The sequence below is a fragment of the Oncorhynchus nerka genome, linkage group LG9b (assembly GCF_034236695.1).
Source record: "Oncorhynchus nerka isolate Pitt River linkage group LG9b, Oner_Uvic_2.0, whole genome shotgun sequence".
Classification (NCBI taxonomy): domain Eukaryota; kingdom Metazoa; phylum Chordata; class Actinopteri; order Salmoniformes; family Salmonidae; genus Oncorhynchus; species Oncorhynchus nerka.
The window spans coordinates 5,973,584-6,001,061 of NC_088424.1; the positions used below are offsets into that span (position 1 = coordinate 5,973,584).

The 27,478-nt window shown below is 46.2% G+C and overlaps 1 protein-coding gene across 2 annotated transcripts in view; it reads left to right on the forward strand.

Moving 5' to 3' along the window:
* Window positions 1-27,478, forward strand: part of ccdc18 (coiled-coil domain containing 18) — a 43,974-nt gene that overhangs the window by 2,527 nt on the left and 13,969 nt on the right. Inside the window, exons 8-16 of one of the 2 annotated variants that reach the window (XM_065013307.1) lie at window positions 14,561-14,885; window positions 15,008-15,095; window positions 15,430-15,647; window positions 15,779-15,889; window positions 16,041-16,172; window positions 16,470-16,604; window positions 16,815-16,892; window positions 17,155-17,271; window positions 17,454-17,621. In XM_065013307.1, the coding sequence (XP_064869379.1) occupies window positions 14,561-14,885; window positions 15,008-15,095; window positions 15,430-15,647; window positions 15,779-15,889; window positions 16,041-16,172; window positions 16,470-16,604; window positions 16,815-16,892; window positions 17,155-17,271; window positions 17,454-17,621 (1,372 nt within the window). The remainder of the gene's footprint in view (window positions 1-14,560; window positions 14,886-15,007; window positions 15,096-15,429; window positions 15,648-15,778; window positions 15,890-16,040; window positions 16,173-16,469; window positions 16,605-16,814; window positions 16,893-17,154; window positions 17,272-17,453; window positions 17,622-27,478) is intronic. The other variant, XM_029642245.2, reaches the window with a different exon arrangement.

Genomic DNA, 27,478 nt, shown 5'->3' on the forward strand with positions numbered 1-27,478 from the left:
TTCCGATTTGGATGACCATTCAAATCAAATCTTATTTGTCACATACACATGGTTAGCAGATGTTAATGCGAGTGTAGGGAAATGCTTGTGCTTCTAGTTCCGACAATGCAGTAATAACCAACGAGTAATCTAACCTAACAATTTTTCACAACAGCTACCTTATACACACAAGTGATGATACAGAACGGCATGGGCAAGATGCAGTAGATGGTATCGAGTACAGTATATACATATGAGATGAGTAATGTAGGGTATGTAAACATATAAAAGTGGCATTGTTTAAAGTTGCTAGTGATACATGTATTACATAAAGATGGCAAGATACAGTAGGTGGTATAGAGTACAGTATATACATATGAGATGAGTAATGTAGGGTATGTAAACATTATATTAAGTGGCATTGTTTAAAGTGGCTAGTGATACATTTTTTACATCAATTTTTCCATTATTAAAGTGGCTGGAGTCGAGTCAGTATGTTGGCAGCAGCTACTCAATGTTAGCGATGGCTGTCTAACAGTCTGATTGCCTTGAGATAGAAGCTGTTTTTCAGTCTCTCAGTCCCTGTTTTGATGCACCTGCACTGACCTCGCTTTCTGGATGATAGCGGGGTGAACAGGCAGTGGCTCGTGACATCGGGTGGTGTAGGTGTCCTGGAGAGCAGGTAGTTTGCCCCCGGTGATGCGTTGTGTAGACCTCACTACCCTCTGGAGAGCCTTACGGATGTGGGTGGAGCAGTTGCCGTACCAGGCGGTGATACAGCCTGACAGGATACTCTCGATTGTGCATCTGTAAACGTTTGTGAGTGCTGCTGCGCCTTCTTCACCACACTGTCTGTGTGGGTGGACCAATTGTTTGTCCGTGATGTGTACGCCGAGGAACTTAACTTTCTACCCTTTCCACTACTGTCCCGTCAATGTGGATAGGGGGGTGCTCCCTCTGCTGTTTCCTTAAGTCCATGATCATCTCCTTTGTTTTCTTGACGTTGAGCGTGAGGTTATTTTCCTGACACCACACTCCGAGGGCCCTCACCTACTCCCTGTAGGCAGTCTCGTCGTTGTTGGTAATCAAGCCTACCACTGTAGTGTCATCTGCAAACTTGATTATTGAGTTGGAGGCGTGCATGGCCACGCAGTTGAGGGTGAACAGGGAGTACAGGAGAGGGCTCAGAACGCACCCTTGTGGGGCCCCAGTGTTGAGGATCAGCGGGGTGGAGATGTTGTTACCTACCCTCACCACCTGGGGGTGGCCCGTCAGGAAGTCCAATGCCCAGTTTCACAGAGCGGGCTTGAGACCCAGGGTCTCGAGCTTGATGACGAGTTTGGAGGGTATTATGGTGTTAAATGCTGAGCTGTAGTCGATGAACAGCATTCTCACATAGGTATTCCTCTTGTCCAGATGGGTTAGGGCAGTGTGGTTGAGATTGCGTCGTCTGTGGACCTATTGGGACGGTAAGCAAATTGGAGTGGGTCTAGGGTGTCAGGTAGGGTGGAGGTGATATGGTCCTTGACTAGTCTTTCAAAGCACTTCATGATGACGGAAGTGAGTGCTACGGGACGGTAGTTGTTTAGCTCAGTTACCTTAGCTTTCTTGGGAACAGGAACAATGGTGGCCCTCTTGAAGCATGTGGGGACAGCAGACTGGAATAAGGATTGATTGAATATGTCCGTAAACACACCAGCCAGCTGGTCTGCGCATGCTCTGAGGACTCGGCTGGGGATGCCGTCTGGGCCTGCAGCCTTGCGAGGGTTAACACGTTTAAATGTTTTACTCACGTCGGCTGCAGTGAAAGAGAGCCCGCAGGTTTTGGTATCGGACCGTGTCAGTGGCACTGTATTGTCATCAAAGCGAGCAAAGAAGTTGTTTAGTCTGTCTGGGAGCAAGACATCGTAGTCCGCGACGGGGCTGGTTTTCTTTTTGTAATCCGTGATTGACTGTAGACCCTGCCACATACCTCTTGTGTCTGAGCCATTGAATTGCGACTCTACTTTGTCTCTATACTGACGCTTAGCTTGTTTGATTGCATTGCGGAGGGAATAGCTTCACTGTTTTTATTCGGTCATATTTCCGGTCACCTTGCCCTGGTTAAAAGCAGTGGTTTGCGCTTTCAGTTTTGCGATAATGCTGCCATCGATCCACGGTTTCTGGTTTGGGAATGTTTTAATAATTGTTGTGGGTACGACATCGCCTATGCACTTGCTAATGAACTCGCTCACCGAATCAGCATATTCGTCAATTTTGTTGTTTGACGCAATGCGGAACATATCCCAATCCACGTGATCGAAGCAATCTTGACGCGTGGAATCAAATTGGTCGGACTAGCTTTGACGAGACCTGAGCGCGGGAGCTTCTTGTTTTAGTTTCTGTCTGTAGGCTGGAAGCAACAAAATGGAGTCTTGGTCAGCTTATCCGAAAGGAGAGCGGGGGAGGGCCTTATGTGTGTCGCGGAATTTAGAATAACAATGATCCAGGGTTTTACCAGCCCTGGTAGCACAATCGATATGCTGATAGAATTTAGGGAGTCTTGTTTTCAGATTAGCCTTGTCAAAATCACCAGCTACAATGAATGCAGCCTCAGGATATGTGGTTTCCAGTTTACATAGAGTCAAAGAAAGTTTGTTCAGGGCCATCGATGTGTCTGCTTGGGGGATGGGTATATGCGGCTGTGATTGTAATCGAAGAGAATTCTCTTGGTAGATAATGCAGTCGACATTTGATTGTGATGAATTCTAAGTCAGGTGAACAGAAGGACTTGAGTTCCTGTATGTTGTTATCATCACACCACGTCTCGTTAATCATAACACATACCCCCCACCCCTCTTCTTACCAGAAAGATGTTTGTTTCTGTTGGTGCGTTGCGTGAAGAAACCAACTGGCTGTACCGACTCCGATAACGTGTCTCGAGTGAGCCATGTTTCCGTGAAGCAAAGAACGTTACAGTCTCTGATGTCTCTCTCGAATGCTACCCTTGCTCGGATTTCATCAATCTTGTTGTCAAGAGACTGGACATTGGCGAGTAGTATGCTCGGGAGCGGTGCGCGATGTGCCCATCTCCGGAGCCCGACCAGAAGACCGCTTCGTCTGCCCCTTTTACGGGGTCGTTGTTTTGGTTCGCCGGCTGGGATCCGATCCATTGTCCCGGGCGGTGGGCAAAACACAGGATCCGCTTCAGGGGAAAGTCGTATTCCTGGTCGTAATAATGGTGAGTTGACGTTGCTCTTATATCCAGTAGTTCCTCCCGACTGTATGTAATAAAACCTAAGATTACCTTGGGTACCAATGTAATAAATAACACGTAAAAAAAACAAAATACTGCACAGTTTCCTAGGAACGCGAAGCGAGGCGGCCAATATTTTCCCAATCAGAGCACTCCCCCCACAGTTCCCAGTTGCCTTGAACGCACTGAAGTCGGAAGTCTGAGATTTCCGAGTTCCCAATTGTTTTGAACGCGCCATCGATCGGCTACGTTAAGGCAGGCTGTCACACACCACTGCAATGAGCTGGAGGCAGTATGCATTTTGAAAACATACACCTAATTGGGGTCCCGAGTGGCGCAGCGGTCTAAGGCATTGCATCTCAGTGCTAGAAGCTTCACTACAGACCCTGGTTTGATTCCAGGCTGTATCACAACCGGGCCGTGATTGGGAGTCCCATAGGGCAGCGCACATTTGGCCCAGCATCGTCCAGGTTAGGGTTTGGCTGGGGTAGGCTGTCATTGTAAATAAGAATTTGCCTAGTTAAATAAAAGGTTAAAGAAATATTTAAAAAAATGTTTGAAACCTGAACTTTTTAATGCATATTATGAGGCATACTTCAAAGTAGCCTATTAGATATCTTCTCTTTCTAAATTTAATCTCTTGTCACATGAAACCGCTCGCGTGCAATGCCCTTTTGACAACTGTGTTCCCTCTAAATGCATTATGGAACGAAGATTTGTGTGTAGCCTACTGCCTTGTGAGCTTTGCTGCGCATACAATGTGAAGAAATAATAGTTTATCAACATTTTAAGCTAAACTTTTTGATCTGTTGGATCAGACTCATTTCTTTTTTCATTGTATTTTTTCCAAATGTAGCCTTGGTTGTTTGAATTTGGGATCTATCGTGCCACGACTGTCCCAGAGTCTGTTTGGAATAGGCTATTTCTTTCTTGAATTTGGGATCTATCGTCCCACGACTGTCCCAGAGTCTGTTTGTAACAGGCTATTTCTTTCTTGAATTTGGGATCTATCGTCCCACGACTGTCCCAGAGTCTGTTTGTAACAGGCTATTTCTTTCTTGAATTTGGGATCTATCGTCCCACGACTGTCCCAGAGTCTGTTTGGAACAGGCTATTTCTTTCTTGACAAGCTGACCAATAGAATAGGTAGCCTATACTTTTCTACTAAAGTAGATTGACATAGGTGAGTGATTTTGCTGTTTTTTACTCGTCTTGTTGGCTCAGAATTCGGTAAGAAAAGCCTGCATATCGTTGTATCCTCGATTTACATGTTCTGTTAAAACCTCTAAATTTTGACCACTAGATGGCAGCAGTGTACACTACCATTCAAAAGTTTGGGTCACTTGAAAACATACATGAAATGAGTTGCAACATGAATAGGAAATATTGTCAAGATCTTGACAAGGTTATAAAAAAATGATTTTTACTTTAAATAATAATTGTGTCCTTCAAATGTTGCTTTTGTCAAAGAATCTTCAATTTGCAGCAATTACAGATGGGGACTTCTTACGTGTACCATACGGTCAAGCTGTTCCCACAACAGATCAATAGGGTTGCGATCCAGTGACTGCAGGCCATAGACAGAATACCAGCTGACTGCTTCTTCCCTAAATAGTTATTGCATAGTTTGGAGCTGTGCTTTTGGGTCATTGTCCTGTTGTTGGAGGAAATTGGCTCCAATTAAGCGCCGTCCACAGGGTATGGCATGGTGTTGCAAAATGGAGTGATAGCCTTCCTTCTTCAAGATCCCTTTTACCCTGTACAAATCTCCCACTTTACCACCACCAAAGCACCCCCAGACCATCACATTGCCTCCACCATGCTTGACAGATGGCGTCAAGCAGTCCTCTAGCATCTTTTCATTTTTTCTGCATCTCACGAATGTTCTTCTTTGCGATCCGAACATCACAAACTTAGATTAATCTGTCCATAACACTTTTTTCCAATCTTCCTCTGTCCTGTGTCTGTTCTTTTCCCATCTTAATCTTTTTCTTTTATTGGCCAGTCTGAGATATGGCTTTTTCTTTGCAACTCTGCCTAGAAGGCCAGCATCCCGGAGTTGCCTTCACTGTTGACGTTGAGACGGGTGTTCTGCGGGTACTATTTAATTAAGATGCCATTTGAGGACTTGTGAGGCGTCTATTTCTCAAACTAGACACTCTAATGTACTTATCCTCTTGCTCAGTTGTGCACCGAGGCCTCCCACTCTTTTTATTCTGGTTAGAGCCAGTTTGCGCTGTTCTGTGAAGGGAGTAGTACATAGCGTTGTATGAGATATTCAGTTTCTTGGCAATTTCTCGCATGGAATAGCCTTAATTTCTCAGAAGAAGATTAGATTGACAAGTTTCAGAGGAAAGGTCTTTGTTTCTGGCCATTTTGAGCCTGTAATTGAACCCACAAATGCTGATGCTTCAGATACTCAACATGTCGAAAGAAGGCCAGTTTTATTGCTTCTTTAATCAGAACAACAGTTTTCAGCTGTGCTAACATAATTGCAAAAGGGTTTTATAATGATCAAGTAGCCCTTTAAAATTATGAACTTGGATTAGCTAACACAACGTGCCATTGGAACACAGGAGTGATGGTTGCTGATAATGGGCCTCTGTCCGCCTATGTAGATATTCCATTAAAAGTCAGCCGTTTCCAGCTACAATAGTCATTTACAACATTAACAATGTCTACACTGTATTTGTGATCAATTTGATGTTATTTTAATGGACAAAAAATGTGATTTTCTTTCAAAAACAAAGAAACATGTAAGTGACCCCAAACTTTTGAACTGTAGTGTACAGTTGAAGTCGGAAGTTTACATACACTTAGGTTGGAGTCATTAAAACTAGTTTATTAACCACTCCACAAATTTCTTGTTAACAAACTGTAGTTTTGGCAAGTTGGTTAGGACATCTACTTTGTGCATGACACAAGTAATCTTTCCAACAATTGTTTACTGACAGTTTATTTCACTTATAATTCACTGTATCACAATTCCAGTGGGTCAGAAGTTTACATACACTAAGTTGACTGTGCCTTTAAACAGCTTGGAAAATTCCAGAAAATGTCATGGCTTTAGAAGCTTCTGATAGGCTAATTGGCATCATTTGAATCAATTGTAGGTTTACCTGTAGATATATTTGAAGGCTTACCTTCAAACTCAGTGTCTGGTTCATCCTTGGGAGCAATTTCCAAACAAATCAAATCAAATTTATTTGTAACATACACATGGTTAGCAGATGTTAATGCGAGTGTAGCGAAATGCTTGTGCTTCTAGTTCCGACAATGCAGTAATAACCAACGAGTAATCTAGCTAACAATTCCAAAACTACTACCTTATAGACACAAGTGTAAGGGGATAAAGAATATGTACATAAAGACATATGAATGAGTGATGGTACAGAGCGGCATAGGCAAGATACAGCAGATGGTATCGAGTACAGTATATTCATATGAGATGAGTATGTAAACAAAGTGGCATAGTTAGTGGCTAGTGATACATGTATTACATAAAGATGCAGTAGATGATATAGAGTACAGTATATACGTATACATATGAGATGAATGATGTAGGGTATGTAAACATTATATTAGGTAGCATTGTTTAAAGTGGCTAGTGATATATTTGACATCATTTCCCATCAATTCCCATTATTAAAGAGGCTGGAGTTGATTCAGTGTGTTGGCAGCAGCCACTCAATGTTAGTGGTGGCTGTTTAACAGTCTGATGGCCTTGAGATAGAAGCTGTTTTTCAGTCTCTCGGTCCCAGCTTTGATGCACCTGTACTGACCTCGCCTTCTGGATGATAGCGGGGTGAACAGGCAGTGGCTCGGGTGGTTGTTGTCCTTGATGATCTTTATGGCCTTCCTGTGACATCGGGTGTCCTGGAGGGCAGGTAGTTTGCCCCCGGTGATGCGTTGTGCAGACCTCACTACCCTCTGGAGAGCCTTACGGTTGTGGGCGGAGCAGTTGCCGTATCAGGCGGTGATACAGCCCGCCAGGATGCTCTCGATTATGCATCTGTAGAAGTTTGTGAGTGCTTTTGGTGACAAGCCGGATTTCTTCAGCCTCCTGAGGTTGAAGAGGCACTGCTGCGCCTTCTTCACGATGCTGTCTGTGTGGGTGGACCAATTCAGTTTGTCTGTGATGTGTACGCCGAGAACTTAAAACTTACTACCCTCTCCACTGCTGTACCCTCTCCACTACTGTTCCATCGATGTGGATAGGGGGGTGTTCCCTCTGCTGTTTCCTGAAGTCCACAATCATCTCCTTAGTTTTGTTGACGTTGAGTGTGAGGTTATTTTCCTGACACCACACTCCGAGGGCCCTCACCTCCTCCCTGTAGGCCGTCTCGTCGTTGTTGGTAATCAAGCCTACCACTGTTGTGTCGTCCACAAACTTGATGATTGAGTTGGAGGCGTGCGTGGCCACGCAGTCGTGGGTGAACAGGGAGTACAGGAGAGGGCTCAGAACGCACCCTTGTGGGGCCCCAGTGTTGAGGATCAGCGGGGTGGAGATGTTGTTGCCTACCCTCACAACCTGGGGGCAGCCCGTCAGGAAGTTCAGTACCCAGTTGCACAGGGCGGGGTCGAGACCCAGGGTCTCGAGCTTGATGACGAGTTTGGAGGGTACTATGGTGTTAAATGCCGAGCTGTAGTCGATGAACAGCATTCTCACATAGGTATTTCTCTTGTCCAGATGGGTTAGGGCAGTGTGCAGTGTGGTTGAGATTGCATCGTCTGTGGACCTATTTGGGCGGTAAGCAAATTGGAGTGGGTCTAGGGTGTCAGGTAGGGTGGAGGTGATATGGTCCTTGACTAGTCTTTCAAAGCACTTCATGATGATGGAAGTGAGTGCTCCGGGGCGGTAGTCGTTTAGCTCAGTTACCTTAGCTTTCTTGGGAACAGGAACAATGGTGGCCCTCTTGAAGCATGTGGGAACAGCAGACTGGGATAGGGATTGATTGAATATGTCCGTAAACACACCAGCCAGCTGGTCTGCGCATGCTCTGAGGGCGCGGCTGGGGATGCCGTCTGGGCCTGCAGCCTTGCGAGGGTTAACACGTTTAAATGTTTTCCTCACGTCGGCTGCAGTGAAGGAGAGCCCGCATGTTTTGGTTGCGGGCCGTGTCAGTGGCACTGTATTGTCCTCAAAGCGGGCAAAAAAGTTATTTAGTCTGCCTGGGAGCAAGACATCCTGGTCCGTAATGGGGCTGGTTTTCTTTTTGTAATCCGTGATTGACTGTAGACCCTGCCACATACCTCTTGTGTCTGAGCCGTTGAATTGAGATTCCACTTTGTCTCTATACTGACGCTTAGCTTGTTTGATTGCCTTGCGGAGGGAATAGCTACACTGTTTGTATTCGGTCATGTTTCCGGTCACTTTGCCCTGATCAAAAGCAGTGGTTCGCGCTTTCAGTTTCACGCGAATGCTGCCATCAATCCACGGTTTCTGGTTTGGGAATGTTTTAATCGTTGCTATGGGAACGACATCTTCAACGCACGTTCTAATGAACTCGCACACCGAATCAGCGTATTCTTCAATGTTGTTATTTGACGCAATACGTCTGAAGGTACCACGTTCATCTGTACAAACATTAGTACGCAAGTATAAACATCATGGGACCACGCAGTCGTCATACCGCTCAGGAAGGAGACACGTTCTGTCTCCTAGAGATGATGACTTTTGTTCGAAAAGTGTAAATCAATCCCAGAACAACCGCAATAAACCATGTGAAGATGGAGGAAACAGGTACAAAAATATCTATAATCCACAGTTAAACAGGTCTTTTATCGACATAACGTGAAAGGCCGCTCAGCAAGGAAGAAGCCACTGCTCCAAAACCGCCATAAAATAGCCAGACTACGGTTTGCAACTGCATATGGGGACAAATATTGTACTTTTTTGGAGAAATGTCCTCTGGTCTGATGAAACAAAAATATAACTGTTTGGCCATAATGACCATCGTTATGTTTGGAGGAAAAGTGGGGAGGCTTGCAAGCCGATGAACACCATCCCAACAGTGAAGCATGGGGGTGGCAGCATCATGTTGTGGGGGTGCTTTGTTGCAGGAGGGACTGGTGCATTTCACAAAAATAGATGGCATCATGAGGGAAGGAAATGATGTGGATATATTGAAGCAACATCTCAAGACATCAGTCAGGAAGTTCAAGCTTGGTTTCAAATGGGTCTTCCAAATTGACAATGACCCCAAGCATTCTTCTGAAGTTGTGGCAAAATGGCTTAGGGGACAACAAAGTCAAGGTATTGGAGTGGCCATCACAAAGCCCTGACCTCAACCCTATAGAAAATGTGTGGGCAGAACTGAAAAAGCATGTGTGAGCAAGGAAGCCTACAAACCTGACTCAGTTACACCATTTCTGTCAGGAGTAATGGGACAAAATTCACCCAACTTATTGTGAGAAGCTACCTGAAACATTTCACCCAAGTTAAACAATTGAAAGGCAATGCTACCAAATACAAATTGAGTGTATGTAAACTTCTGACCCACTGGGAATGTGATGAAAGAAATAAAAGCTGAAATAAATAATTCTGTCTACTATTATTCTGACATTTCACATTATTAAAATATTGTGGTGATCCTAAAACATGGATTTTTTATTGGGATTAAATGTCAGGAATTGTGAAAAACTGATTTTTAAATGTACTTGGCTAAGGTGTATGTAAACTTCTGACTTCAACTGTATATGCAACGTTTTAGACTGATCGTTGCATTTCTGTAAAAGATGTTGTTTCAAGACTGACTAAATGTGGCTAATTGGTTTGTTAATTCATTTTCAAGTTCATAACTGTGCACTCTCAAACAATAGCATGGTATTATTTCACTGTAATAGTGACTGTGATTTTGGCAGTACAGTTAGATTAACAAGAATGTCAGCTTTCTGTCAATATCAGATATGTCTATGTCCTGGGAGATGTTCTTGTTACTTACATCTTCAGGCTAATGTGATTAGCATATGTTAGCTCAACCACCGATCCTGTAGAGGTTTTAATTAATATGAATTAATAATATATTTAATTAATATGAATTACCATATTCTAAGTGTCATTTCTGTCATTCTGAGCAATGTAGGTGGATGCCCTAATCAGGTTAAGAACCCAATGCATATGGGTCTGGTACATTTCTCAAATGTCAGGCAAATTTAAAATGTCAAGCGCCACATTTTCCTAACGGAAACCCTGCCCCAGTCAGTACAAAGATACAGGTGTCCTTCCAAACTGCTGGAGAGGAAGAAAACTGCTCAGGGATTTCACCATGAGGACAATTGTGACTTTAAAAAGTTCATGTCTGTGAGAGGAGAACTGAGGATGGATCAACAACGTTGTAATTACACCACAATACTAACCTATTTGACAGAGTGAAAAGAAGGAAGCCTGTACAGAAAACAAATATGACAAAACATGAAATCTGTTTGCAACGGGGCACTAATGTATACTGCAAAAAAATGTGGCAAAGCAATTCACTTTTTGTCCTGTATACAAAGTGTTGTGTTTGGGGCAAATCCAATACAACACATTACTGAGTACCATAGTCCATATTGTCATGCGTAGTGGCGGCTGCATCATGTTATGGGTATGCTTGTAATCATTAAGGACTGGGGAGTTTTTCAGGATAAAAAAGAAATGGAATGAATCTATGCACAGGTAAAATCCTGGAGGAAAACTTGGTTCATTTTGCTTTCCACCAGACACTAGGAGATGAATTCACCTTTCAGCAGGACAAAAACCTGAAACCCAAGTTGCTTACCAAGAAGAGCGTGAATGTTTCTGAGTGGCCGATTTACAGTTTTGACTTAAATTTACTTGAAAGTCTATGGCAAGACCTACAAATGTTTGTCTAGCCAATCAACAACCAATTTGACAGAGCTTGAATCATTTTTTAAAGAATAATGGGAAAATATCTAGGAAGATGGTGCCGGAGGGGAGGGCTGCCGTTTTATTGGCTCTTAACCAACCGTGCTATTTTGTTTGTTTTTTCGCATTTTTAAACGTATTTTGTTCATAATGTTGCTGCTACTGTCTCTTATGACCGAAAAGAGCTTCTTGGACATCACAACAGCGATTATTCACCTCGAATTGGACGAAGAATCTTTCTTTAATGAGACGGGCGGGAAGGATATACTCCAAACACCTGAACAGGCCCTCATCCCCATCATTTGCAGGAGAAAGAAACAGAGATTTCACGGAAAGAGATCGGGGTACCTTGTGAGGATAAGGCGACAAGTGGCTAATCTGCCGCTGCCATCTGTACTGTTAGCTAACGTTCATTTGGTAGAAAATAATTGGGACAAAATTTCCTACCAATGGGACATTAATAACTGTAGTATCTTATGTTTCACCAAGTCGTGACTGAACGACGACATTAATAACATACAGCTGGCGGGTTATACACACTATCGTCTGGATAGAACAGCAGCCTTTGGTAAGACACGGGGCATATGCATATTTGTAAACAACAGCTGGTGCACGATATCTAAGGAAGTCTCAGCTGTTGCTCGCCTGAGGTAGAGCATCTCATGATAAGCTGTAGACCACACTATCTACCTAGAGAGTTTTCAGTGTATTTTTCATAGCTGCCAACATTCCACCACAGACTGATGCTGGCACTAAAACCTCACTCAATGAGCTGTATACCGCCATAAGCAAACAAGAAAACGCTCATCCAGAGGCGGCGCTACTAGTGGCCAGGGACTTTAATGCAGGGACATTTAAATCAGTTTTTACCTAATTTCTTTCAGCATGTTAAATGTGCAACCAGAGGGGAAACAAACTCTTGACCACCTTTACGCCACACACAGAGACGCGCACAAAGCTCTCCCTCGCCCTCCATTTGGCAAATCTGACCATAAATCTATCCTCCTGATTCCTGCTTACAAGCAAATATTAAAGCAGGAAGCACCAGTGACTGTCTATTAAAAAAAAGTGGTCAGATGAAACAGTTGCTAAACTATGGGACTGCTTGCACAAACTGGAATATGTTCCGGGATTCTTCCGATGGCATTGAGGAGTACACCACATCAGTCACTGGCTTCATCAATAAGTGCATCGATGACGTCGTCCCAACAGTGACTGTACGTACATACCCCAACCAGAAGCCATGGATTACAGGCCACATCCGCACTGAGTTAAAGGCTAGAGCTTCCGCTTTCAAGGAGCGGCACTCTAACCCGGAAGCTTATAAGAAATCCCTCTATGCCCTCCGAACTGTCAAACAGACAAAGCGTCAATACGGGACTAAGATCGAATCGTACTTCACCGTCTCCGACGCTCGTTGGATGTGGCAGGGCTTGTAAACTATTACAGACTACAAAGGGAAGCACAGCTGAGAGCTGCCCAGTGACACGAGCCTATCAGATGAGCTAAATTACTTCTATCCTCGCTTCGAGGCAAATAACACAAACATGCATGAGAGCGTCAGCTGTTCCGGACGACTGTGTGATCACGCTCTCCTCAGCCGTTGTAAGACCTTTGAACAGGTCAATATTCACAAGGCCGCAGGGCCGGACGGATTACCAGGATGTGTACTCTGAGCATGCGCTGACCAACTGGCAAGTGTCTTCACTGACATTTTCAACTCCTCCCTGTCTGAGTCTGTAATACCAACATGTTTCAAGCAGACCACCATAGTCCCTGTGCCCAAGAACACTAAGGTAACATGCCTAAATGACTACCAACCTGTAGCACTTGTGTCTGTAGCCATGAAATGCTTTGAAAGGCTGGTCATGGCTCACAACACCATTACCCCAGAAACCCTAGACCCACTCCAATTTGCATACCGCCCCAACAGATCCACAGATGATGCAATCTCTATTGCACTCCACACTGCCCTTTCACACCTGGACAAAAGGAACACCTATGTGAGAATTTTATTCATTGACTACAGCTCAGCGTTCAACACCATAGTGCCCTTAAAGCTCATTACTTAGCTAAGGACCCTGGGACTAAACACCTCCCTCTGCAACTAGATCCTCTTTTTGCTGATGGGCCGCCCCCAGGTGGTATGGATAGGTAACAACACAACACGCTGATCCTCAATATGGGGGCCCCACAGGGGTGCGTGCTCAGCCCCCTCCGGTACTCCCTGTTCACTCATGACTGCACGGCCAGGCACGACTCCAACACCATCATTAAGTTTTCTGATTACACAACAGTGGTAGGCCTGATCACCGACAACAATGAGACAGCCTATAGGGAGGAGGTCAGAGACCTGACTGTGTGGTGCAAGGACAACAACCTCTCCCTCAACGTGATCAAGACAAAGGAGATGATTGTGGACTACAGAAAAAGGAGGACCGTGCATACCCCCATTCTCATCGCCAGGGCTGTAATGGAGCAGGTGGAGCTTCAAGTTCCTTGGCGTCCACATCACCAACAAACTAACATGGTCCAAGCACACCAAGACAGTCGTCAAGAGGGCACGACAAAGCCTATTCCCCCCTTAGGAGACTGAAAAGGTTTGGCATGGGTTCTCAGATCCTCAAGTTTTACAGCTGCACCATCGAGAGCATCCTGACTGGTTGCATCACTGCCTGGTATGGCAACTGCTTGTCCTCCGACTGCAAGGCACTACTGAGGGTAGTGCATATGGCCCAGTCCATCACCGGGGCCAAGCTTCCTGCCATCCAGGACTTCAAAACCAGGCGGTGTTAGATGAAAGCCCAGACTCCAGCCACCCTAGGCTCCAGCCACCCTACCTCACGGCAAGCGGTACCGGAGCAGTCCCCCCTTCTACGCTGCTGCTACTCTGTTATTGTCTATGCATAGTCACTTTAATAACTTTACCTACATGTACATATTACCTCGACACTGGTGCCCCCGCACACTGACTCTGTACCGGTACCCCCTGTATATAGCCTCGCGGTGTTTACTGCTGCTCTTTAATTATTTGTTATTCTTATGTCTTACTTTTTGGGGAGTATTTTCTTTAAAACTGCATTGTTGGTTAAGGGCTTGTATGTAAGCATTTCACTGTAAGGTTGTTGTATTCGGCCATGTGACAAATATATATTTTTTTATATTGGCAAATATTGCACAATCCAGGTGTGGAAAGCTCTTAGAGACATACCCTGAACGACTCAGTTGTAATCTCTGCCAAAGCTGATTCTACAAAGTATTGAGTCTGGTGTGAATACTTATGTAAATTAGTTATTGCTGTATTTAATTTTCAATATATTTGCAAACATGCTTTTTCTTTGTAATTATGTGGTGTTGTTTTACACACTATCTATTGAATCCATTTTGATTTCAGGCTTTAACACAACAACATGTGGAATAAGTCAAGGGGTATGAATACTTTCTGAATGCACTGTATGTCATTGAAACCATCTCTTTAGTGAGCTGAAGGAGGAGGTCACCCAGGCGCGCACACTCAACACAAAAACCTCTGAGCTCCAAGGACGTCTGGAGGAGGCTGCCCAGCGGGCCTCGCGGCTGGAGATGGAGCTGGGGGAGCGGGCCTTGGAGGCCAGGGAGCTGACCTCTCTCCACAGGGAGACGGAGGACCTCCGGGCCCTTACCCAGTGCCAGGAACACAGGCTGGTCCAATGCCAGAGAGAGGCCCAGCAGAGCCTGGCTGAATTATCTAGTCTGGAGAGTATATTGGCTTTGCTGCACCTCCGAGAGGTATGGAGGATTGGGGACATGCGCACGTACACGCACGTACGTTGACACGTACAGTCACTCACATTCAGACATATATTTATATGCACAAAAACAGACCGTCAACTTGGGGTGATAGGGAGATACTTATTTAGCCACTTGATGGGGTTGTGCTGTTACAGGGTGATGAGGGACCTCTCTGTGTGAAGCCCTGTATGCTGCTCCCAGTGGATTACACAGGAACGACAGACCCACTCAGACCCAAGCCAGGTGTGTGTGCAGTACAACCGAATCCCAGGCGGCTGGTGGCACATTCATTGGGGAGGAAAGGTTCATAGTAATGACTGGAACGGAATTGATGGAATGGTATCACAAGTTTGATACCATCCCATTCTCGCCATCATTATGAGCCGTCCTCCCTTCACCAGCCTCCTGTGAACCAGATGTATGTCTTTGTACTGAGTTGATGTATTTATTTGGTAGCCTATGGTTGTTGGGCTGTGTGATAAATAAAAAATAATCTCGTTCTCTTCTACCTACCCCCTCTTCCAATCCATCCATCTCCCCCTTCTCCCTCTACACCCCCCTCCCCCCACTCCTCCAGGTGAGCGATACCAGCAGCTGCTCCCAGTGCTCCAGGCGGTGGAGGCAGAGCGGGGCAGACAGAGCTCCCTGGCCTCCAGGCTCCAGGAGAGGCTGTCTAAAGCCCAGGAGGAAGTCTCCTCCCTGCACAACTCCATGGCCCAGAGGGCCTCCCACTACCAGCAGGTCCACAGTGAGCTGCTCCAGAGGGCCAGCCTGGCTACCGATGCCGAGAAGGAGGTGAGGAGAGTGAGTGGGGAAGGGGAGAGGTGTGCCGAGTGTGTGCGTGCGTGCTGCGTGTATCTGATGTGTGAGTCGTATTTGTTGAATTCTGACCGTCACCCCACGGTGGTCTTGCTGTCCTGCTACAGTTGAAGAAGAAGAGTGCTCGTGTGGCGGCTCTGGAGAAACAACTGCAGGAGAAGAGCTCTGCCTACTCACTGGCTGCTCTGAAGAACACTCAGCTGGAGCAGGAGCTGCTGGTACGCGCACATACACATACATACACATACACACACACACACGTCACATTAAGTGACTCATAAAGCATGCTCATTGTTATGAGGTACTCTCTTTCTCTACTTCTTTCTCTCTCCCTTTTTTTTCTCTCTCTCTCTCTTTCTCTCATCCCAGGAGAAGGCCAGTGCTATCCAGCACTACCAGTCTGTGATGAACAAGAAGCAGAGGGACTTCCAACAGGCTCTGGACAAAAGTAAAACGGCCCGTGCTGACCAGTGCAAGGAACTGCAGGACAGAGTGGAACTGGTGAGTCTGGTGTTTGTGTGTGGATCTTTCTTCCTCATTGTTATGTACAGTTCCTGATTCATCGTCAACTTCCTATGCCGCTTTATCGTTGACTTTTTATGGGGCCAGACAGTCTCCCTCTTCCTTCTCTCATTTCCTCTATTTTCTAGGAACTGTACAAATAATGGAATCAAGCAAAAGTAAAAAATAAAAATAAAAACATGTCGTTGTGGGCTCTCTCGGTAGTAGTGGCTTTCTCCCTTTTTATCTCTTTGCCTCTGTCCCTCTCTCCCTCTGTTGCTCCTTCCCTGTCTCCAGCTGCAGTTGTCTCTGGACCAGACCCGGGCCCAGGTCTCAGAGCTGGAGCAGGCTGTGTGTTGTGCCCAGAGGGAGAGACACGAGGCCCAGAGCACAGCCCACCTATTGCAGGTCTCCCTGGACCAGCTCACACAGGTCAGAACCACCGCAGCTATACAGTTTAATCCTACACATCCTCTCAGGAACCACTACTATGTAAATGGGATGCATGGCACGGCAGCCATTTTGTGCCAGAACACTCATGAAATGACATTTCATGACCGTACGTGAAGCCCGTTAATGGAATGAATGGCTTGCTTGTGTGCTGTGCACCTTGTCATGAGATCTCAATGTACTTATCACCAGGAGAGAGAGACCAAAGTGAGACACGGTGAGGAGGCTCTACGGAGTGTCAGAGAGCAGGCCACCGAGTCTTCCACCAAGGTAACAATAAATGGAAGACACTGTATTGAATGCTATACCCAGGTTTTTCTAGCACTCAGTTTAAATGCATATCAACTGTACCGTACTGTACTCTGCAAAGACGCTTGGTGACGACATATCAATATCAAATCGAGTGTCTTACCGCCATCTTACCGTAGATCGTTGACAAGGGCGTGTACGAGCTTGGCAAAGGAAAGAGGACAGGAACATGTGTGGCTTGAGACGGACCGTATTTATGTTCTGTGTTTGTGACGTGTGTCAGGTGAGGCAGCTGGAGATAGCCCTGTCGTCCTGTCGGGATGAGCTGAGCTCCCGCCTACTGCAGACGGAGGACGCTAAGCAGCACTATCAGAGACAGCTGGACGTCAAGGGCAAAGAGGTGTGCGTCTATGTTCCGTGTTGCTACCGCCCTGTTGCTTATACTCCATTGTGACTGTCTGACACGCTCCGTTACCATGCTTGTGTGTGTCTCACCTTGTCGCCTGTGTGTACGTGTGAGAGAGTCCATGTTTGTGTGTGTGTGTGTATAAACCCCTGTCTCTCTCTCGCTCTACTCCACAGCTGTCGTCTCTGCAGGAGGAGTTGCGTAGCAGCGCTCTGGTGTGTGGCCGCTCCAGTGAGCGCTGTGTCCAGCTTCAGTACTCCCTGCAGCGGCAGCAGAGCATGCTCCAGGAGAGCAGCACCCGTGTGGCCGAACTGGAGGAAAGCCAGAGCCAGCTACAGGGACAGGTACGGATGCCTGCTTGGAGAGACTGACGGATGCTCTACCTAGACGCCAGGTAGGAACATGTGTCTTGTAGACAGGGCGGCCGCTGACATCGCAGTGACAGCGAAGGTAAAAACACACATTTGTCATGGAGCTCCCTACCGGGACATGGGGACTTGACCCAGGTTGTATCTCAATGGTCAAGTAGTCTTCATGCAGCTGAATAAGCAGGACACAGCCTATTATATTGACCTCTGTGTTAAAGTGCAAACCACTTCCAGAAAGACTCCCTGAAAAGCAAATGCGTATATTCTATTAATTCACTTCAACTCATTTTAGTATTTTACTTGCCACACTGTTAATTTTTTTTCTTTTTCTCAAAACTCCCCTCACAAAAAAAACATATTACAATGACTCCATTAACCAAAGCCAGTATAAATCTATTCACTTGCAGGCAGGACTTTTCTGTCTACAAAGCGTGGCTTGACAGGGAACATGAGAGCTGAATTTCCCACAGGCAACATGCTTTCTGTGTAAACCTTTTGTCAACTAGGTTATCATCAAGTCTTCCATTTGTTTTAAGGTGAATAATTTAAGTGGGTATTTTACCGTATGAAAAACCATTATACACAGAAATGCAACTTAAAGTAAAACCAGTTGTATTACAGTATTTGGTATTACTAATTGAATATGGGATATATATATACACACACACGCACACACTACCGGTCAAAAGTTTTATAACACCTACTCATTCAAGGGTTTTTCTATTTCTACATTGTAGAGTATTTGTTAAGACATCAAAACTATGAAATAACACACATGGAATCACGTAGTAAACAAAAAAGTGTTAAACAAATCAAAATACAGTATATTTGAGATTGTTCAAAGTCGTTCTTCCTGATTCTCATGGACACTTCCTGATTTATCATCAACTTCCTGTATGCCACTTTTATCTTTCAATATTTTTGGCCAGACAGTCTCACTCTCCCTTCTCTCATTTCTTCTCTCTTTCTAGGAAAGAGAACGACAGATCAAATAATGTAATCAAGGAAAAGTACATTTTAAAAAAGCCTCCTTGCCCGTCCAATGTTTCCTCATCTCCTACAGAACAGAACAGGGCTCCGGGCAGCCGAGCGGAAATGGAGGAAAACTCGCCTCCCTGCGGACCTGACATCCTTTCACTCCCTCCTCTCTACATTTTCCTCTTCTCTCTCTGCTGCTAAAGCCACTTTCTACCACTCTAAATTCCAAGCATCTGCCTCTAACCCTAGGAAGCTCTTTGCAACCTTCTCCTCCCTCCTGAATCCTCCTCCCCCTCCCCCCCCTCCTCCCTCTCTGCAGATGACTTCGTCAACCATTTTGAAAAGAAGGTCGACGACATCCGATCCTCGTTTGCTAAGTCAAACGACACCGCTGGTTCTGCTCACACTGCCCTACCCTGTGCTCTGACCTCTTTCTCCCTCTCTCTCCAGATGAAATCTCGCGTCTTGTGACGGCCGGCCGCCCTACAACCTGCCCGCTTGACCCTATCCCCTCCTCTCTTCTCCAGACCATTTCCGGAGACCTCCTCCCTTACCTCACCTCGCTCATCAACTCATCCCTGACCGCTGGCTACGTCCCTTCCGTCTTCAAGAGAGCGAGAGTTGCACCCCTTCTGAAAAAACCTACACTCGATCCCTCCGATGTCAACAACTACAGACCAGTATCCCTTCTTTCTTTTCTCTCCAAAACTCTTGAACGTGCCGTCCTTGGCCAGCTCTCCCGCTATCTCTCTCTCAGAATGACCTTCTTGATCCAAATCAGTCAGGTTTCAAGACTAGTCATTCAACTGAGACTGCTCTTCTCTGTATCACGGAGGCGCTCCGCACTGCTAAAGCTAACTCTCTCTCCTCTGCTCTCATCCTTCTAGACCTATCGGCTGCCTTCGATACTGTGAACCATCAGATCCTCCTCTCCACCCTCTCCGAGTTGGGCATCTCCGGCGCGGCCCACGCTTGGATTGCGTCCTACCTGACAGGTCGCTCCTACCAGGTGGCGTGGCGAGAATCCGTCTCCACACCACGTGCTCTCACCACTGGTGTCCCCCAGGGCTCTGTTCTAGGCCCTCTCCTATTCTCGCTATACACCAAGTCACTTGGCTCTGTCATAACCTCACATGGTCTCTCCTATCATTGCTATGCAGACGACACACAATTAATCTTCTCCTTTCCCCCTTCTGATGACCAGGTGGCGAATCGCATCTCTGCATGTCTGGCAGACATATCCGTGTGGATGACGGATCACCACCTCAAGCTGAACCTCGGCAAGACGGAGCTGCTCTTCCTCCCGGGAAGGACTGCCCGTTCCATGATCTCGCCATCACGGTTGACAACTCCATTGTGTCCTCCTCCCAGAGCGCTAAGAACCTTGGCGTGATCCTGGACAACACCCTGTCGTTCTCAACTAACATCAAGGCGGTGGCCCGTTCCTGTAGGTTCATGCTCTACAACATCCGCAGAGTACGACCCTGCCTCACACAGGAAGCGGCGCAGGTCCTAATCCAGGCACTTGTCATCTCCCGTCTGGATTACTGCAACTCGCTGTTGGCTGGGCTCCCTGCCTGTGCCATTAAACCCCTACAACTCATCCAGAACGCCGCAGCCCGTCTGGTGTTCAACCTTCCCAAGTTCTCTCACGTCACCCCGCTCCTCCGCTCCCTCCACTGGCTTCCAGTTGAAGCTCGCATCCGCTACAAGACCATGGTGCTTGCCTACGGAGCTGTGAGGGGAACGGCACCTCAGTACCTCCAGGCTCTGATCAGGCCCTACACCCAAACAAGGGCACTGCGTTCATCCACCTCTGGCCTGCTCGCCTCCCTACCACTGAGGAAGTACAGTTCCCGCTCAGCCCAGTCAAAACTGTTCGCTGCTCTGGCCCCCCAATGGTGGAACAAACTCCCTCACGACGCCAGGACAGCGGAGTCAATCACCACCTTCCGGAGACACCTGAAACCCCACCTCTTTAAGGAATACCTAGGATAGGATAAAGTAATCCCTCTCACCCCCCCTCCCCCTGAAAAGATTTAGATGCACTACTGTTCCACTGGAGGTCATAAGGTGAATGCACCAATTTGTAAGTCGCTCTGGATAAGAGCGTCTGCTAAATGACTTAAATGTAAATGTCTCCCTGCAGGTGGTCACGGAGTCCGAGGTGCCAAAGGAGCTCCCTTTCTTCTTTAGGGTTGATGCTCCTATCATCTCCAAGCCTATCGCTGACCTTTTTAACCTGTCTCTCCTCTCTGGGGAGGTTCCCATTGCTTGGAAGGCAGCCACAGTTTGTCATTTATTTAAAGGGGGAGATCAAGCTGATCCTAACTAGGCCAATTTCTATGTTGCCCTGTTTATCAAAAGGGTTGGAAAAACTTGTCAATAATCAACTGACTGGCTTTCTTGACGTCTTATAGTATTCTCTCGGGTATGCAATCTGGTTTCCACCCAGGTTATGGATGTGTCACTGCAACCTTAAAAGTCCGAAATGATGTCACTGTTACCCTTGATTTTAAGCATGTGTGGTGTTGCTATTTTTATTAACTTGGTCAAAGCTTTTGATACGGTAGACCATTCCATTATTGTGGGCCGGCTAAGGAAAGGGAAGATTTTTACCTTGTCAGCCTTTCGGTTACTGGCCCAACGCTCTAAAGCCAGCTGACACCCCTCAGGTATATTGGTATCTCAGAAGGGTCTTTGGCCTGGTTTGCTAACTACCTCTCTCAAAGAGTGCAGTGTATAAAGTCAGAACATCTGCTGTCTCAGCCGCTGCCTGTCACCAAGGCTTGATCCTAGGCCCCACGCTCTTCTCAATTTACATCAACAACATAGCTCAGGCATTAGGAAGCTCTCTCATCCATTTATATGCAGATGATACACACTTATACTCAGCTGGCCCCTCCCTGGGTTTTGTGTTAAATGCTTTACAACAAAGCTTTCTTGGTGTCCAAAAAGCTTTCTCTGCCCTTATCCTTGTTCTGAACACCTCCAAACTAAGGTCATGTTGTTTGGTAAGAAGAATGCCCCTCTCCCCACCGGTGTGACTCCTTCATCTGAGGATTTAGAGCTTGAGGTAGTCACCTCCATACAAGTACTTGGGAGTATGGCTTGATGGTACACTGTCCTTCTCTCAGCACATATCAAAGCTGCAGGCTAAGGTTAAATCTAGACTTGGTTTTCTCTATCGTAATCGCTCCTCTTTCACCTCAGTTGACAAACTAACCCTGATTTAGATGACCATCCCACCCATGCTAGACTAATTCATAGATCGGCAGGTAAGGGTGATTTCGAGCGACTCAATGTCCTTCACCATTCGGCCATCAGATTTTCCACCAACGCGCCTTATAGGACTCATCACTGCACTCTATACTCCTCTGTAAACTGGTCATCTCTGTATATCCGTCGCAAGACCCACTGGTTGATTCATATTTATAAAACCTTCTTAGGCCTCACTCCCCCCTATCTGAGATATCTACTGCAGCCCTCACCCTCCACATACAACACCCATTCTGCCAGTCACATTCTGTTAAAGGTCCCCAAAGCGCATACATCCCCGGGTCGCTCCTCTTTTCGGTTCGCTGCAGTTAGCGACTGGAATGAGCTGCAACAAACACTCAAACTGGACCGTTTTATCTCCATCTCTTCATTCAGACTCAATCATGGACACACTTACTGACAGTTGTGGCTGCCTTGTTTGATGTATTGTTGTCTTTACCTTCTTGCCCTTTGTGCTGTTGTCTGAGGCTATATACAGTAGCGAGGCTACATACAGACACCGGTTAGTCGGGCTGATTGAGGTAGTATGTACATGAATGTATAGTTAAAGTGACTATTCATATATGATAAACAGAGTAGCTGCAGCGTAAAAGAGGGGTGGGGGGGGCACACAATGCAAATAGTCCGGGTAGCCATTTGATTACCTGTTCAGGAGTCTTATGGCTTGGGGGTAAAAACTGTTGAGAAGCCTTTTTGTCCTAGACTTGGCACTCCGGTACCGCTTGCTGTGCGGTAGTAGAGAGAACAGTCTATGACGGGTGGCTGGGGTCTTTGACAATTTTTAGGGCCTTCCTCTGACACTGTCCTGGATGTCAGGCAGCTTAGCCCCAGTGATGTACTGGGCCGTACGCACTGCCCTCTGTAGTGCCTTGCGGTCGGAGGCCGAGCAAATAATAATAAGGCAGAACAGTTGAAACCGGAGCAGCAGCACAGTCAGGTGGACTGGGGACAGCAAGGAGTCATCATGTCAGGTAGTCCTGGGGCACGGTCCTAGGGCTCAGGTCCTCCGAGAGAGAGAAAGAAAGAGAGAATTAGAGAGAGCATATGTGGGGTGGCCAGTCCTCTTCTGGCTGTGCCGGGTGGAGATTATAACAGAACGTGGCCAAGATGTTCAAATGTTCATAAATGACCAGCATGGTTGAATAATAGTAAGGCAGAACAGTTGAAACTGGAGCAGCAGCATGGCCAGGTGGACTGGGGACAGCAAGGAGTCATCATGTCAGGTAGTCCTGGGGCATGGTCCTAGGGCTCAGGTCCTCCGAGAGAGAGAGAAAGAAAGAGAGAAGGAGAGAATTAGAGAACGCACACTTAGATTCACACAGGACACCGAATAGGACAGGAGAAGTACTCCAGATATAACAAACTGACCCTAGCCCCCCGACACATAAACTACTGCAGCATAAATACTGGAGGCTGAGACAGGAGGGGTCAGGAGACACTGTGGCCCCATCCGAGGACACCCCCGGACGGGGCCAAACAGGAAGGATATAACCCCACCCACTTTGCCAAAGCACAGCCCCCACACCACTAGAGGGATATCTTCAACCACCAACTTACCATCCTGAGACAAGGCCGAGTATAGCCCACAAAGATCTCCGCCACGGCACAACCCAAGGGGGGGGCGCCAACCCAGACAGGCTGACCACAACAGTGAATCAACCCACTCAGGTGACGCACCCCCCCAGGGACGGCATGAGAGAGCCCCAGTAAGCCAGTGACTCAGCCCCCGTAACAGGGTTAGAGGCAGAGAATCCCAGTGGAAAGAGGGGAACCGGCCAGGCAGAGACAGCAAGGGCTGTCAGCAAGGGTTCGTTGCTCCAGAGCCTTTCCGTTCACCTTCCCACTCCTGGGCCAGACTACACTCAATCATATGACCCACTGAAAAGATGAGTCTTCAGTAAAGACTTAAAGGTTGAGACCGAGTTTGCGTCTCTGACATGGGTAGGCAGACCGTTCCATAAAAATGGAGCTCTATAGGAGAAAGCCCTGCCTCCAGCTGTTTGCTTAGAAATTCTAGGGACAATTAGGAGGCCTGCGTCTTGTGACCATAGCGTACGTGTAGGTATGTACGGCAGGACCAAATCAGAGAGATAGGTAGGAGCAAGCCCATGTAATGCTTTGTAGGTTAGCAGTAAAACCTTGAAATCAGCCCTTGCTTTGACAGGAAGCCAGTGTAGAGAGGCTAGCACTGGAGTAATATGGTCAAATTTTTGGGTTCTAGTCAGGATTCTAGCAGCCGTATTTAGCACTAACTGAAGTTTATTTAGTGCTTTATCCGGGTAGCCGGAAAATAGAGCATTGCAGTAGTCTAACCTAGAAGTGACAAAAGCATGGATTAATTTTTTCTGCATCATTTTTGGACAGAAAGTTTCTGATTTTTGCAATGTTACGTAGATGGAAAAAGCTGTCCTCGAAATGGTCTTGATATGTTCTTCAAAAGAGAGATCAGGGTCCAGAGTAACGCCGAGGTCCTTCACAGTTTTATTTGAGACGACTGTACAACCATTAAGATTAATTGTCAGATTCAACAGAAGATCTCTTTGTTTCTTGGGACCTAGAACAAGCATCTCTGTTTTGTCCGAGTTTAATAGTAGAAAGTTTGCAGCCATCCACTTCCTTATGTCTGAAACACATGCTTCTAGCGAGGGCAATTTTGGGGCTTCACCATGTTTCATTGAAATGTACAGCTGTGTGTCATCCGCATAGCAGTGAAAGTTTACATTATGTTTTCGAATAACATCCCCAAGAGGTAAAATATATAGTGAAAACAATAGTGGTCCTAAAACAGAACCTTGAGGAACACCGAAATTTACAGTTGATTTGTCAGAGGACAAACCATTCACAGAGACAAACTGATATCTTTCCGACAGATAAGATCTAAACCAGGCCAGAACATGTCCGTGTAGACCAATTTGGGTTTCCAATCTCTCCAAAAGAATGTGGTGATCGATGGTATCAAAAGCAGCACTAAGGTCTAGGAGCACGAGGACAGATGCAGAGCCTCGGTCCGATGCCATTAAAATGTAATTTACCACCTTCACAAGTGCCGTCTCAGTGCTATGATGGGGTCTAAAACCAGACTGAAGCATTTCGTATACATTGTTTGTCTTCAGGAAGGCAGTGAGTTGCTGCGCAACAGCCTTTCTAAAATTTTTGAGAGGAATGGAAGATTCGATATAGGCCGATAGTTTTTTATATTTTCTGGGTCAAGGTTTGGCTTTTTCAAGAGAGGCTTTATTACTGCCACTTTTAGTGAGTTTGGTACACATCCAGTGGATAGAGAGCCGTTTATTATGTTAAACATAGGAGGGCCAAGCACAGGAAGCAGCTCTTTCAGTAGTTTAGTTGGAATAGGGTCCAGTATGCAGCTTGAAGGTTTAGAGGCCATGATTATTTTCATCATTGTGTCAAGAGATATAGTACTAAAAGACTTGAGCGTCTCTCTTGATCCTAGGTCCTGGCAGAGTTGTACAGACTCAGGACAACTGAGGTTTGGAGGAATACGCAGGTTTAAAGAGGAGTCCGTAATTTGCTTTCTAATAATCATAATCTTTTCCTCAAAGAAGTTCATGAATTTATCACTGCTAAAGTGAAAGTCATCCTCTCTTGGGGAATGCTGCTTTTTAGTTAGCTTTGCGACAGTATCAAAAAGGAATTTCGGATTGTTCTTATTTTCCTCAATTAAGTTAGAAAATAGGATGATCGAGCAGCAGTAAGGGCTCTTCGGTACTGCACGGTACCGTCCTTCCAAGCTAGTCGGAAGACTTCCAGTTTGGTGTGGCGCCATTTCCGTTCCAATTTTCTGGAAGCTTGCTTCAGAGCTCGGGTATTTTCTGTGTACCAGGGAGCTAGTTTCTTATGAGACATTTTTTTGTTTTTAGGGGTGCAACTGCATCTAGGGTATTGCGCAAGGTTAAATTGAGATCCTCAGTTAGGTGGTTAACGGATTTTTGTCCTCTGGCGTCCTTGGGTAGGCAGAGGGAGTCTGGAAGGGCATCAAGGAATCTTTGTGTTGTCTGTGAATTTATAGCACGACTTTTGATGTTCCTTGGTTGGGGTCTGAGCAGATTATTTGTTGCAATTGCAAACGTAATAAAATGGTGGTCCGATAGTCCAGGATTATGAGGAAAACATTAAGATCCACAACATTTATTCCATGGGACAAAACTAGGTCCAGCGTATGACTGTGACAGTGAGTGGGTCCAGAGATATGTTGGACAAAACCCACTGAGTCGATGATGGCTCCGAAAGCCTTTTGGAGTGGGTCTGTGGACTTTTCCATGTGAATATTAAAGTCACCAAAGATTAGAATATTATCTGCAATGACTACAAGGTCCGATAGGAATTCAGGGAACTCAGTGAGAAACGCTGTATATGGCCCAGGAGGCCTGTAAACAGTAGCTATAAAAAGTGATTGAGTAGGCTGCATAGATTTCATGACTAGAAGCTCAAAAGACGAAAACGCATTTTTTTTTTTGTAAATTGAAATTTGCTATCGTAAATGTTAGCAACACCTCCGCCTTTGCGGGATGCACGGGGATATGGTCACTAGTGTAGCCAGGAGGTGAGGCCTCATTTAACACAGTAAATTCATCAGGCTTAAGCCATGTTTCAGTCAGGCCAATCACATCAAGATTATGATCAGTGATTAGTTCATTGACTATAATTGCCTTTGAAGTAAGGGATCTAACATTAAGTAGCCCTATTTTGAGATGTGAGGTATCATGATCTCTTTCAGTAATGACAGGAATGGAGGTGGTCTTTATCCTAGTGAGATTGCTAAGGCGAACACCGCCATGTTTAGTTTTGCCCAACCTAGGTCGAGGCACAGACACGGTCTCAATGGTGATAGCTGAGCAGACTACACTGACTATGCTAGTGGCAGACTCCACTATGCTGGCAGGCTGGCTAACAGCCTGCTGCCTGGCCTGCACCCTATTTCATTGTGGAGCTAGAGGAGTTAGAGCCCTGTCTATGTTGGTAGATAAGATGAGAGCACCCCTCCAGCTAGGATGGAGTCCGTCACTCCTCAGCAGGTCAGGCTTGGTCCTGTTTATGGGTGAGTCCCAGAAAGAGGGCCAATTATCTACAAATTCTATCTTTTGGGAGGGGCGGAAAACAGTTTTCAACCAGCGATTGAGTTGTGAGACTCTGCTGTAGAGCTCATCACTCCCCCTAACTGGGAGGGGGCCAGAGACAATTACTCGATGCCGACACATCTTTCTAGCTGATATGCACGCAGGAGCTATGTTGCGCTTGGTGATCTCTGACTGTTTCATCCTAACATCGTTGGTGCCGACGTGGATAACAATATCTCTATACTCTCTACACTCGCCAGTTTTAGCTTTAGCCAGCACCATCTTCAGATTAGCCTTAACGTCGGTAGCCCTGCCCCCGGGTAAACAGTGTATGATCGCTGGATGATTCGCTTTAAGTCTAATACTGCGGGTAATGGAGTCGCCAATGACTAGAGTTTTCAATTTGTCAGAGCTAATGGTGGGAAGCTTCGGCGTCTCAGACCCCGTAACGGGAGGAGTAGAGACCAGAGAAGACTCGGCCTCTGACACCGACCCGCT